General features: G+C 39.6%; 1 protein-coding gene across 1 annotated transcript in view; it reads right to left on the bottom strand.

Annotated features, from left to right (window-relative positions):
* Positions 1-3357: 3357 nt before the first annotated feature.
* SLC35D1 (solute carrier family 35 member D1) overlaps positions 3358-15472 on the bottom strand; it is a 54754-nt gene continuing 42639 nt past the window's right edge. Inside the window, exons 11-12 of the mRNA XM_004025935.5 lie at positions 13090-13172; positions 3358-8444 (exon numbers count right to left, since the gene is read on the bottom strand). Of these exons, the coding sequence (XP_004025984.1) occupies positions 8336-8444; positions 13090-13172 (192 nt within the window). The 3' untranslated portion in view covers positions 3358-8335. The remainder of the gene's footprint in view (positions 8445-13089; positions 13173-15472) is intronic.

Here is a 15472-nt window from a genome sequence, read left to right as displayed (position 1 = left end):
ATTTCTCATGTGAGTGAAGTTGGACAAATTCCTAAGCCTGGCTAAAGCCACCATTTATGCACCAGTAAAGTGCTGGAAGGACCAAATATGAGAAGGCACATTTTAGCCCGAACCCAGTGAAAACACATAGTCGGCCCTCAGTAAATACTGCTTTTCCTTCCTCTTAAACTGCTTTCCATCATTTAGCTGCCAAAAGCAGGTGTTGCCACAAGAGGGCACTTTTAGCACAGCTGGAAAAGCATGGCTGCTTTGCCTTCTCAGATTAAACCAGCCACCATCTCATGCTTAAGCTTTAAATCCACAGTGGGTGAACAATGAATGAAAAATAACATTTGACAAGTATAGAGCGGTGATGAGTTTGGTACTGCCAAGTCTATTACAGACAGACTTAAGAGAAACGAGAACCTAGCATGGTGGCGAAGAGCAAGGGTGTTTGAAGTCAGACTGATTGGGGTTTGAATGCGGGTTCCCTGACCACACCAGGCAAGTGTGCCTCTCTGAGCTTCATCTGTAGATGCCAGGCCTCTACTAGAGGATGGGTGCTGGCCCCAGTGAACTCAGTCTGGCTTGATGGATGGATGAACCAATGGATACATAGGCCCCAAGTGATGAGAACTGTAGGAAAGAAGAATTGAAGTTACCTGGTAACTGCTGACCCACTGTGGGTACACAATGGCACTAGCTCTGTGCTTTCTCCTCTGAGCAGTGCATCATCTATAGCGTTGCCCAATACTGACAGCCTATGCTTCAAGGAAGCCAAGTGAGACAAGAAGCTATCAAAAAGATGAATTCTAATTTCAACAAATTAGAAAAAAATCAGACTCTAAGAGGGTTTTTTAAAGTTGATTAAAACACATGTGTTAAGGACAATCTCTTCAACAAATGGTGTTGGGAAAATGAAATATCCACATGCAAAAGAATGACGTTGGACCCTTACTTTACAACATATACACAAATTCACTCAAAATGTATTCAAGATCTAAATTTAAGACGTAAAATTATAAAACTCACATTGGATTTGGCAGCATATCTTGGATATGCCACCAAAAGCACAGGCAACAAGAGCAGAAGTAAATAACTGGACTACATACAAATTTAGAACTTTGCTGTGCATCAAAGTCAATGGATATAATCAAAGGAGTGAAAAGGTAACCTGTGGAATGACAGAAAGTATTTGCAAATAATATATCTGATAAAGGGGCTGGGCACAGCACCTTAAACCTGGAATTCTAGCATTTTGGGAGACCCAGGCAGGCAGATTGCCTGAGCCCAGGAGTTTGAGACCAGCCTGGGCAGCAATAGCAAAACCCCATCTCTACAAAAAAATTAGCTGGGTGTGGTGGTATGCACCTCTACTCCACTACTCAGGAGGCTAGGGTAGGAGAATTTCTTGAGCCCAGGAAATTGAGGCTGCAGTGAGCTGTGATCATGCCACTGCACTCCAGCCTGGGTGACAGAGTGAGACCCTGTGTTAAAAAAAAAAAAAAAAAAAAATATATATATATATATATAACCCCTTTAGATATAGATATATCTGTGTGTGTATATATACACACACAGATACAGAGATGTATAAAGATGTATCTGTATATATATGCAGATACCCTATATCTAAAGGGGTTAAATATGTATTTACAACATATACAGAAATCAAAAATATATTCAAGATCTAAATTTAAGACATAAAATTACAAAATTCTTAGAAAACAGGAGGAAAGCTGTTAAATATATATATCCTTAAATATATATATTAATTTAATAATATAAGTATTGTTATTTATATATTATATGTTACTGTTAAAAATATATATATATATATATATCCTTAGACATATATATCTAAGGGGGTTAAAATCCAGAATATAAAGAATTCTTACAACTAAACATCACCTCAAGCATATGAAAAGATGCTCAACATCACTAATCATTAGGAAAATACAAATCAAAACCAGAACAAGATTATCATATCGCATCCATTAGGATGTCTACAATCTGAAAAACAGAAAATAACAAGCGTTGGTGAGGATGTGGAGAAACTGGAACCCTTGTGCACTCTTGGTGGGATTCTAAAATGGGCCAGCCATAATGGAAAACAGTCTAGTGGTTTCTCAAAAAAATCAGAATTACCATATGATACAGCAATTTCACTTCTGAGTATATACCCAAAAGAAAAGTAAGTGGGATCTTGGCTGGGCACAGTGGCTCATGCCTGTAATTCCAACACTTTGGGAGGCAGAGGCAGGTGGATCACCTGAGGTCAGGAGTTCGAGACCAGCCTGACCAACATGATGAAACCCCATCTCTACTAAAAATATAAAAATTAGATGGGCGTGGTGGTGCATGCCTGTAATCCCAGTCACTCCGGAGGCTAAGGCAGGAGAATCGCTTGAACCCGGGAAGTAGATAGAGGTTGCAGTGAGCCAAGATGGTGCCACTGCACTCCAGCCTGGGCAACAAGAGTGAAACTCTGTCTAAAAAAACACACACAAAAAAGTGCGATCTTGAAAAGTATTTGTACACCCATGTTCATAGCAGGATTATTCACAATAGCCAAGAGGTAGAAGCAACCCAAGTACCCATCAACCAAAGGCTGGATAAACAAAATGGTACACATACAATGGAATATTATTCAGACTTAAGAAGGAAGGAAATTCTGACATATGTTACACAACATGGAATAACATCAAGGGCATTATGCTATGTGAAATAAGCCAGCCACAAAAAGACAAATATGGTACGATTCCACTTATATAAAATACCTAGAGTAGTCAAATTCATAGAAACATAAAGAATGGTGGTTATCGATGACTGAGGTGAGGGGAAAATGGTGAGTTTCTGTTTAATGGGTATGGAGTTTTAATTTTGCAAGGAAATGTTCTGGAGATTGGTTGAACAACAATGTGAATATATGTAACACTACTAAACTGTATGCTTAAAAATGTCTAAGATGGTATATTTTATGTGTATTTTACCACATCTTTTTCTTTAAAAAAGGTTTAATATGCTTCTCCCTCTGACACACCTTAATGTGCTTCCACCTCTGCTGAGTCTGCTTGTACCAAAATGCCTCTACTTGATGAGTAAAGCTACTCAGGAGCTTGGAAACCTGATAATGCAGTTGAAATACCCTGAAAACAGAAAGATTAGCACTTCTTTCCTTCTAATTTACCACAAGTATGCCACAAGACACTGGATATTCAGTCATACGTACGATTCATAAAAGCATTTGTATATAAAACAGTATTTTCTACATACGGAGTCTCAATCAACTAACAGGATGCCAACCTCTAAAATATGGGCAGACTTCTGGCTCTGGATTAGTCTCTGTATGCAGTTACAAAGGAATTTTAATACTTGTTTTCAGGAAAAAGTATTTATTTTACACCATTACAAAAATATTTAGGCACATAATTTTCATGTTTATGTCACCTGATTTACATACCTCAATTCCTCAGTACCTTTTAACACTAAAAATGCTCATTTGGTAAATAGACTCTAAAATGAAAAAATACTGTGAGAAGCTAACACCTGTAGACAAAAATCAGTTGATCATCAGCATGAGAAAGAAAACATTTGTGAAAAAAAAATCTCTAAAAACATCTTTGTGAGACAATAAATCTAACCAGTAGATTTCTTTTTAAAAAGTATTTTCAAAGAACAAAGCTTTAAAAAAAAAAAAAAAACTACAACACTGTAAACTATATCCTCATACCATGAAGCAGCATCCTGAAAGTAAGACCTAGAAGACTGGCTTAGAAAACAGTAATGGTGCCAGGGACTCACAATATATGACAACTGAGACAGGCCTGGAAGCAGGGGCAGCATGGGGTCAAGTGCTTTCAATTCAGAGAGGGGAAAAGGAATGCTGGTCTTTCCAGGAGCCATCTAAAGGTAAAAACTGAGAAAGATTTAACTGAATTGACATTCTAAAATGTAACTATCTTTCTTTAAGATAGAAAATAATTTTCCTGGCCGGACATGTGGCACACACCTGTAATCCCAGCACTTTGGGAGGCTGAGACAGAAGGGTTACTAGAGGCCAGGAGTTTGAGACCAGTCTGGCAACACAGTGAGACCCTGTCTTTACCAGAAAAAAAAAAAAAAAAAAAAAAGGAAGAAACGAGCCAGGCGTAATGGCACATGCCTATAGTCGTAGCTACTTAGCAGGCTAAGGCAGGAGGATCACTTGAGCCTAGGAGTTTGAGACTGTGGTGAGCTGCTATGATTACACCATTACACTCCAGCCTGGCTGGCGACAGAGCAAGACCTTCTTCATTTTATTTTATTTTTTTTAAAAAAGGAGGGGGAGTAGGGGGAAGAAAATAATTTTCCTTTATTAAAATGTACCGTCACAATATAAAAGCAATTTTGTTCTTTTTTAAAAATAGGTAGAATCACCTGCATCATGTAATGGCCGTAATTGTGTCCAGCAGATATTTTTAAAAAAGAAAAGACAGTGAACAGAAACTGCTACCTAAGGATTCTAGAGGCAATGAGACACAGGGTCCTGTTTTTCAGGATAGACCATATTGCCCAAGCCTCTAGCATTTACGGAGCATAAATTAAGAATCTTGTTTTGCCTTGAGTCTCACCATGAAATAATGACATGGTAGCCACATTTGCTGAGGGCCTAATATGTACCAGGCATTGTGCTAAGTAGTTTCATATCCATGTCTCATTTATTCCAAACTTTTTTCCTCAGGGAGAGAAAAATCAATTACAGTCTTGTTCATAGGAAAAACCAAACTTACAATTTTGGGAAAGCAAGAACATGTACAGTAGAGGAGGAGGCCTCAAGCTACTTACAGAATTCTAAGAGCTGTGTTGCTATCTCAGAGCTAGAAGATTAACTAATATGAGTTACAAAAGTCCTCTCAGATTAAAAAAATGCTTTAGCTCTGTGGGGCGTCCCTAAAATCAGTGATACTCATAACCATGCAGGCAGCTCTTGGTTACAAAATCACGGACTCCTTTCATCTGTCTCCTTTCTCCCACTCAGGGTCCAGGTTTCCATATCTGGCTAAAGAATTACACACTCCTTGAAAGCAAGAACCATGTCTCGTTTATCTTTTTTCCAGAGCTTAGCAAAATACTTGGCATACAACAGCTGCTCACTAAATCTCTGCTCACTGAACGAGGCTATCAAGTAAGGCAGGCCCAAAGTCCTGGGGTGCCATTTCAAACCAATTCAATGTGAAACTCCGCTGTTTCTCCGTGAGGATCCTGCACCAGCTGTACTGACCAAAACCCTCCACGGATTCTTGATAAAACAGGACTACCAAAAGCGTGTAAATGCACTTTAAAAAAAAAAAAAAAAACTAGGTGCAAACTGGAGCCTACAAATGATTGACTCATAAAGTCCACAGCCACATGAGGCAATTAAAACTCAACGGGACATGTTGGCAATGTGTAGCCTGGCCAACTAGGGTTATTTCAATCCATTAAGCCTTGACTAGAACCAGACTGGCCAAACAGGGTCTCAGTTACATTGAACAGGAGCCACTAGTCATAGAATTTGTCTTTTGGAATACCACAGCTCATCTGTCTCAGTGGGCAAATTAAGGATTTAACTCTGTATTGCCTCTTTTTCTCCCAGGAGGCAGTTAACAGGACAAAGAATTTCTGCCTAGTAAATATCAAACATGGGGCAAAAACCAGACTTTCTGGGAGGTGCCACAGTACCAGGTAAATCACCAGTATATTATAACACGCCTGCAATAATCAAAACACAAACTCCAAAAGACTATTCTGTCTCCAGCTTGTTCACCCTGCTCCATCTTGCAATGCTGGTTAGCGGCTGAAGGATGCATCCAGGAAGCAGAACACAGACAGGGCAGAAGCTTCTGTACTGCTCTGGTCAGCCAGAAGTTTCAGCATAAGCCAGGGCTCCCAAGGCACAGAAGCCTGTCACGTGCATTTAGTGAAGCTGTAATTACACAAAGTTCTCAAATACTCCTGAAGAGGTGACAGATCTCCTAGGGAACCTGACCCCCAAGAGGCAGTTCAACTCCTGGTGGGGCTCTAGCCCAACACCTGTTAAAGGCACCCAAAAGCCTTTCATGAAGAAATATTCTACAACAAAAATTATTCAAACGTCCCTCCTTCATGTTGCTGACAGAAGGAACAGAATCACTAAAAATAGCTCTCACTATGCCCTTTCACTGTACCTAAGCAAAACCAGGAAGTGTTGGCAACATTTACAGCCAGAAGTGCATTATCAACCAAAGTCAGCCTGGAAGTGGGATAAGGGTTCCAGGACAGGGTAACCTGTCACTCTTCCTGATTTGCAAAGTATGCTCCTCTCTGACACCAAATTCAATCAACTGCTTGCTTTTTTGAAAGTGCTCAAGTGAACTCAGGATCTGTTTCCTTACTCCCTCAGAGGGGAAGGGCAGTTAATTAAATGGCAGCATAGTTCAATAAAAAGGACATGGGTTTGAAGTATTAGCAAGTCATCTTTCTCTGAGTTTTGTTTTCTCATTGGTAAAATAGGGAGAGTAAGACCCATATGACACAAGATACTATCCTTTACTCCCAGTGGAATTTTCTCAGGTCAGAAGATGCTAGAAAAAAGTGAGTCTAAGGCTCTTAATGAAGCTTGTAACTTGGGACTTGGTTGCAGGGATAATTCTAGGGACACAGCACCACCAGCCAAGCTTTAGTAAAGACAAACCAAAAGAAAAAGACAGGAATATGAAAATGATCTCAATATAAATTTGCATATCAAAAAAAAATCAAAACCCTAACTGTTTAGGTCAACAGAGTCCAGTGGATTCCAAACCCAATGAAATAGACACTGGTGTGTGCATTAGTGCAAAGGTACCAAATCTCTTGCACACTGGCTGTACAACTGGCCTGAGCAAACACACTAATCCTCAAAGTCAATGGATATCTCTGAGTCAAGTCATAGGATTATGTTTGAGTTGACACCTCCACCCTCCAGATTACCCCAAGAGGCAATTTAGGCAGTGCCCATTCACAGCTGCTCTCCCAAAATGCAGCATTGGTTTTGAGAGAAGTTGGCAAGCTCAGTAGGTGAGCCAAGGGGCAAATGATGTAGGTGAGAATGTTGAAAGGAGGGAAGTTTGCTCATTGCTCATGCCATTTAAGAAGGAAGATGATAGCTCTAACACTGACACTGCCAGAGAAAAACCAACCATTGACAATACGAAGACGTCTAACCAGCCTTTCCCCTCAAACCAATAAATTCAGAAATGTGGGACCTCATCATATTCATCCAAAGAGCAACCAAACCCAAAGGAAGGAGGCAAGGGAAAACAGACTTGCCTGTCTGCAATTTTCACTTAGAGAGGGAGTCAATGCTGAGCTGCACTGGTTTACAAAACACAGCTCTTTACTTGTACCTCATCTCACATTGCAGCATTTGGATTCACACTATTGCGGGGTAGGCAGGGCAGGTGTTTTTAATCCAATTTACAGATTTGCGGCTTTTGAGTGCTGAAACAACTTACTCCTAGTGACATCTTCTGAATGGATTAACAGAGCTAAATTCTCAACCTTACCTGAGTCACTATGGCAGGAGTGAGATGTTTCAACTACCTCTGCAAACATCTCTGTATCCCCAGCATTTAGCACAATGCCTGGCACATATACTTAAAACATTTTAGTTGAATCAATAAATCAAATAGATGAAAAATTAGTAAAAGGCCTACTTTCTCACCCCCTTCATTATCCCCATTCTACACAACAAAAAACGAACATGTTTTCAAGGAATGCACTCTGCTCATCCTATGAAAGTCAGGGAAGCCAACATAGATAGCAATACACTTCAAAGCCCCACATATTTTTATAGTGCCAAAGTTGTTTTCCTTGGCAAATGGAATGATATGATGAAGACAATGCAATCATAAGAAATAAGATTCAAAGAAGAGAAATTTCACATATTTGTCTGCATTTCCAGCAGAGGAAAGGCTAAACTGCCTCCAGATGCAGCAACAATTTGAATGATGAAGCTCCAGTTGGCAAACATTACATATGCAGCTCTCAGGGACACCTGGATATCAAATTATGAAATAAAATACTTCCAAAACACTGATGTTTCATTGTCGGCATAGAAGAAAAATAAATTAAAAAGCCCAGTACCTTTTCCAGTCTGATATAAATTAATTCAAACAACGTATTTAAAATAGAGTCAATTATAAGTTTCTCTCTTCATAAAATTTTAAAAGGCAGCAATCAATCCTCAGATTGTACAAGTGCAAAGGAATGGTTATTTCCTCCATAATCAAGACACCTCAGTGTCTGTGTAGGAACTGCCAGTGTTCTGAGTTGATTAAAAACTTAGGCCTACGTATCAGATGAAGCAATCCTCTGGTCACACTGCTCCTTTCCCCTTAATGTCCAGCTTGTTATTAGCCTCTGACTGTTTGCTCAGCTGCTCTTCAGTGAAAGTGATATAGGAATACACCAGGCTCCCAGCAATGCTGCAAAACAGAAAGCCACTATCAGAGATGGAGGAAGGGAGGGTTTTAGTGTAAACATTCTACTCGGTAAAAAAACTTACACCAAAAAATTAGATGAAGGGTAAAGTTTCACAGTGGGGAAATTCATACAATGAAGTACTATGCATCTATTAAAATGGTATAAAATAAAAACAGGCATTGACACATTAAATTTTGTAAGACAGCTTAAATTTTTATGAGAAAATATATCATAAAACATCAAGCATTGTCTAATCCCATTTTATTTAAATGAACATGAGTATGTATATCAATATGCACTGGAATAGACAAAAGTCTGAAAGGAACACACCAAGAATATTAACAGTGGTTACAGCTGGATGCTGACATTACAGGTAAATTTTTACTTGTATTTTTTTGCATTTCGAAAAATAGGCATTAATAGGAAACATCCCAAATTAGTTAAATATGCAGACCCTAGGAGATTCACAGAGCTGATTTTTCTCTGACTAAAAGCAAGTTCACAGTGGGGAACTTATCATCTGGGCCATCAGCCTATGACAGGTGGTTGCTGGTACCCCTCACTTATCCATCGCACCTACCACCAGGAAGGATCCCTCTTTGGTGACAATGATTACTTGCTCCATTCTCTGTGGGGACCTCAAACTCACCTAGGATACACAGCCTCCTACCCGATTCACTAAGTGGAAAGTAGTCTGGAGGAGCTCACAGATCCGACCACTCCTGCCCTGTCCTCCCTGGCTCTTCCACTGAGACTGCCACCCAGGACTCCCTCGGATTCCAGCCAGCTGGATGCCTGACCTGGGCTCCAATTCTTCTGCCCTGGTTTTGGCCCTCATCTTCTGCTTAACCACTTGACTCATGAACTTGTTGCTTATTTGAAATTAGTTCTGTTCTCCTCTGGGCTCTGACATCAGCCCCAGACCAGCTGCAGAAGGGTGAGAGACGCCTAGCTCTTGTTCCCACTAGGAAGAAAGCAGGATCAGGCACTGGCGCTTGTTCTTTACTGCACACACTCGCATAATACTAGCCATTCTCTGAGACTCCAATCAACCCAAAATAAAGCCTTTTTCAATTTAACCTTCCCAACCAGATTCTTCCTTTTCCTCATCTGCACCTCACGGCACTTAAGAGCAATCAAATTATTAAAGTCTACTTGTCAAGCATTTTATATACATTTCCTGTTTTTGCAATATTCCTGCAAGGTACAATATCCCACCAAGGTGTCCATTTTATAGATGAGGAAAGTCCCAGAGTCATAAGATAAATTGCTCAGGGTCACAAAGCATCCTAATGATGGACCAGAATACAACCTAGGTCAGTCTTTCTCCACTCCAACTGCTGCCTCCCTTATGACCCTTGTGCCACTGAATACTAGTTATCCATCCTCACTTTGTCCTTATCATCTTTTAATTTCCCATGGCCTTAATTCTTTTAGCTGTACAGAGTCTCTTGCAATTGGCCTGACACTTTTTAGCAACACAATAAGTAACTGCTGAACTGAGTATCCCCTATCACCCCACTTGAGGAAAGGGGGCCCCATGAACCCAATTCTTACACTTTTTTTTGTCTTTTTCCCCCCCTTTCTGTGGAAAATGGGGTCTCGCTATATTGCCCAGGCAGGTCGTGAACTCCTGGGCTCAAGCTATCCTCCCACCTCTACCTCCCTAAGAGCTAGGATTACAGGTGTGAGCCACCGCGCCTAGCATCAACCCAATTCTTATGCCAATGTTCATAGAGCTTCATCTTTTCCTTCATCTAGCAGCTTTTTCCCATTTAATTTTTTCTGGAATTTGATATGACTCTCCTAGAAACTTTTCTGGTTTTTCTAGTCCCTCAAGTAGACTACTTCCCTGGTAGCTGGCCTGGACCCAAGAAGATGGCTTACTGAAGTCTTTTTTGACTGAAGCTAAAAGTTCTTTAAGGTTCACATGTACATCCACCCACATGACAGTCAATTTCCCTTTGCCTCCAAACCCACCCCAAAACAAAGTAGAAGGGCTACCTCTCCTTTCTTTCATCCTACCTTCCTCTAGCTTCCCCTTCCCACAACAACCTAAAAAATAAAAATGCTTTCTTATTTTTCCTGTTAAGATGATCTTTGATGTTCATATTAACCCTATTTAAACTGGACAGGAATACTGGGGAAGCACAGGATAGAAGAAGACGAAGAATGTCCTGTAATTTATTCCAGGCTTAGCCCTAATGATAATTCCAGACCCTATATTCCCAGCATAGTCAGTGTATTGAAAAAACACTGACTCTACAGTTAGGTCTTGGTTCAAATCCTGAATGTACTATAGGTTGAGTATCTCTTATCTAAAATGCTTGGGACCAGAAGGGTTTCCAATTTCAAATTTTGGAATATCTGCATTATACTTACCAGTCAAGCATCCAAATCTCAAATCTGAAGTGTTCCAAAGAGCATTTCCTTTGATCATCCTGTTATCATTCAAAAATTCCAGATTTTGGAGCATTTTGGATCATAGATGTTCAATCTACACTAGCTATGTGACCCTGGGCAAATTAATTAATCTATTTCTGTATTCATCAAATAAGAATAATGTTATCTATCTAAGCTTGTCTGAGGATTAAATGAGATTACACGGATAATCTTCTCTTCATTCTCTTCTCCCCTACCTTCCCTGTCAGCCCTGACACTCAGAACCAGAGGGGAGATGTACTGCTGACAAAAGGTAAGGCACTATAATTATAAACATCTTACTCCATTTGGGTTGCTATAACAAAATACCATAAGTGGTGGCTTATAAACAACAGAAATTTATTTCTCACAGTCCTAGAGGCTGGGGAGTCTACGATTAAGGCAGGTTCAATGTCTAGAGAGGGCTCTCTTTCTGGTTCACAGACAGTATCTTCTCATCATGCTCTGGGATCTCTTACATAAGGGCACTAATCTCATTCATGAGGTTGCCAATTCCATGACCTAATCACCTCCCAAAGCCCTACCTCCTAATACCATCACTTTGGGAGTTGAGAGTTCAACAAACTGGGGGAACACAAACATTCAGACCACAGAGCAAGGAGATGTAACATTATGAAAGAGGGGGCACACTATTGCCACATGGTTGTAACTTGAGGCAACAATAAAATATTTTTAATTTCATCTTTATTACTGACTCAATCATTATCAAATATAGATTTTCAGAAAGGGCAATTCATGAACCACCTGAAGAGAACTGAATATTCATCAACGAGCATACCATGTGTTACGCAGTGATGAGTAAACGCTTTGGAAAGGAACTATAATTTGCTCTCTAGCAGCTTTGGGGAAGGGGAAAACTAGAAGGAAGGGAAAGGGAAAATGAGGAAAAGCCCAGATTTGAAGGGGAGAGGGGTTATATCTGACTTTTTATACAACACTACCAAATGATCCTAAATCAGGATCTTCTACTACTTCAAACAGAGACCCTTTAACTAGTCTATTGGCCCCATAAATATTCACATTAAAGTTGATACCTTCTAGTACTACGAAATTGGTGTTAATACATTAGATCATCCTAAATATTCATTTTTAAAAAGTAGAACCCCTGGTATTAGTACTGGTCAACAAGATTTTTCTTTTAAAAAGTTAAAACATGCATATTGAAAATAAGGTACAGTCATTATGCAAGCCTAAGTTTATGCCTTTTAAAAAATTTTCAAGCAATTTTCCATCTGTCTAATCTTCAAACAACAGCACTACCAACTGTTTTATTTTGTTGGGACGGAGTCTCACTCTGTTGCCAGGCTGGAGTGCAGCGGCACAATCTCGGATCACTGCAACCTCCGCCTCCTGGGTTCAAGCGATTCTCCTGCCTCAGCCTCCTGAGTAGCTGGGACTACAGGTGCCTGCCACCACATCCAGCTAATTTTTGTATTTTTAGTAGAGACGGGGTATCACCATGTTGGCCAGGGTGGTCTCGATCTCTTGACCTTGTGATCTGCCCGCCTCAGCCTCCCAAAGTGGCACTACCAACTCTTAACTCACAGAGACCTCTGTGGCAGACACGGCTGGGAGACACCAGAAGAAAAAGACAAAGTTACAGTTCCTGAGATAGGGGCCTTGTTAGAATACTGCAAATCTGACTGGAATGTGCCAAATTGCTTCCAAATCTATTGAATCTACTAAATCTACTTTATCTGCTCTGATCCACTTTTGATCTTCAAAAGCAAGGCAAACACAGTCTACTTCTCCTAAACCTACAGTCATGGACATATTCATTAGCCCCTGACAATGAGATATCCATTCCAAAAATATACACTAAAAATGCTTTCAATATAGCAACCCCATGGCCAGGGAACAACAGTCCTAATGTCCACCACCACACCCAGGTAATTTTTTCATTTTTTTTGTAGAGACGGGGTTTCACAATATTGCCCAGACTAGTCTCAAACTCCTGGGCTCAAGCAATCTGTGCACCTCAGCCTCCCAAAGTGTTGGGATCATAGGTATAAGCCACTATGCCCGACCTCTCCCTGCTTCTTAAAAAGCATTATGTAGAGACATTAAATATGTAGCACATAGAAGTCACTCCACATATGTTTAATAATGAATAAATGTTCCATTAATTTAATAGCCTAACCTTATTGTGACACTATTTGAATATCCAATTCTGATTTTGCAATTTAATTAAATATTTTTACTTACCTGATATTTAAACCAATGAAGTTTGTCCACGTGAAAATATAATCTCCACCAAAGACCATTCCAATATAAGTTATTAATATATTCTAAAAATAAAAATAGTAATATACTGTTACATAGGTTTAACTGAGCTTCTTAAATATATATAAAACTCATCCAAATATCTGTCCTTAAAATACAAAAACAAATAAACAAAAGACAAACAATGAAAACGCACCAACCCTAGTAATAGTATAAGGAAGAACACTATTAAGGAATCAGTGACATTAGCCTCTTCCCAATCGATTTCTCCAGAAGATAAATGCTTTTGCCAATACTGAAGAATACTACCAACAGAATGGGAGAAAATATTCACAAACTATGCATTGGACAAAGGTCTAATATCCAGAATTGATAAGCAACCTAATTCAACAAACATAACCCCATTAAAAGATGGGAAAAGGACATGAACAGATATTTCTCAGAAGAAAACATACACGCAGCAAACAAATATAGGAAAAAAGGCTCATCACCAATCATCAGAGAAATACAAATCAAAACCACAATGTGATACCATCTCATACCAGTCAGAATGTCTATTATGAAAATGTCAAAAAGCAAGAGATGTTGGCGAGGTTGGGGAGAAAAAGGAATGCTTATTTATACACTGTTGGGGGGAATGTAAATTTAGTTCAGCCACTGTGGAAAGCAGCATGGACATTTATCAAAGAACTTAAAACAGAACTACCATTTGACCCAGCAATCCCACTACTGGGTTATATCCCCAAAGGAAAATAAATTGTTCTACCAAAGAGACACATGTACTCTTATGTTCACTGCAGCATCATTCCCAACAGCAAAGACATGCAATCAACCAAGATGCCCATTAATGATGGACTGGATTAAGAAAATGTGGTACATATACATCATGGAATACAATGCAGCCATAAAAAAGAAAGAAATCATGTCCTTTGCAGCAACACAGATGCAGCAGGAGGCCATTATCCTAAGCAAACTAACGCAGGAACAGAAAACCAAACACCACCTGCTCTCACTTGAAAGTGGGAGCTAAACACCGAATATACATGGATACAAAGATGGGAGCAATAGACACTGAGGGCTGCTTGAGGTGGGAGGGTAAAAGGGGGGTGTGAGTTGGAAGACTACCTGTTGAGTACTATGCTCACTACCTAGGTGACAGGATCGTTTGTACACCAGGCCTCAGTGACACAAAATTTACCCACGTAACAAACCTGCACATGCACCCCCAGAACCTAAAATATCTTTGCCTCTTCTTCTAAAATGGAAAAAAGGGAATGGTGGGGACTTTACCAATACAATCACTGTTTTTAGAGGAATCTTCCTTGGTCTCTTAAGAAAACACATGGGAAGTCATCTCAAGATATTATACCTAAAATCACTTCTGACACTCCCAGGTGCAAACATCTTCTGGCTCCCTTTTAATTATCCTAAGACCATAAAAACAAAAAATAAGTTTCTAAAATTTAAACTAGAGGCTGAATATCCTTTATCAGGTCCCAAATACTTGGGACCTGAAATATTTCAGATTTCAGATTTTGTAATATTTCCATTATACTTACCAGTTGAATATCTCAAATTCAAAAATCCAAATGCCTCAATGATTATTTCCCTTGAATATCATGTTGGCATTCAAAGAGTTTTAGATTTTGGAGCAAGCATTTTGGATTTCAGATTTGGGGTTGCAGGAAATCAAAAAATTTTACCCCCAAATATATTTCTTTAACATACAGTAATTAAGATAGCTGTCAGAAAGCCAGCAAAAAGAAGTAGCTCTGCAAAGCTGTCTTTTGTGAGGGAAATCTACATTCGTAGAAAAATCTACACTGTAGCCAGGCCTCCCCTTGTCCAGATCTAGGAAACACTAACTGAGAGTCTAACACCTTTCAAGGTCTAAAAAGGCATTTATCATCTATTCTCTCCAAGGGCTGCTACCCGTGAGGTTTCATCTGTATAACAAGACCACTTTAGCTAGCCAAGCCTCCTCTTCTCTCCCTCCCATAACCTATTTTGCCCAATCTAAGCCCCCATTTTTTCTGTAACTTCAAGATAGTATATAAGCTTCTACACTCCACTGGGGGTTTAGGTAGTCACTCTGCAATATTCTCCATATACACATCAATAAATTAGATACCTTCTCTTTTACTAGTCTGTCTTTTGTGAGCTGATTTTTAAGCAAATTTTCCCTTCATCCCTACAGTTTTGATGCAGTAAGCAGGGTCACCAAAGCTGTTCTGCTCTTTTGGAAGCTGCAGCAAAGATAATCCAGGACCTCACCAGCCAGCATAAGGATAAAAATTTCTTACCAGCCAGTCTCCAGACCTCTTTCTCCCTGTGGAATCTGGTCAAGTGGATGGTAAAAAAACAA

This window comes from Gorilla gorilla, chromosome 1 (assembly GCF_029281585.2).
Source record: "Gorilla gorilla gorilla isolate KB3781 chromosome 1, NHGRI_mGorGor1-v2.1_pri, whole genome shotgun sequence".
NCBI classification, from domain to species: Eukaryota; Metazoa; Chordata; class Mammalia; order Primates; family Hominidae; genus Gorilla; species Gorilla gorilla.
Note: the sequence above shows the minus strand (reverse complement) of the source record. Positions and strands in the feature narration are given on the sequence as shown.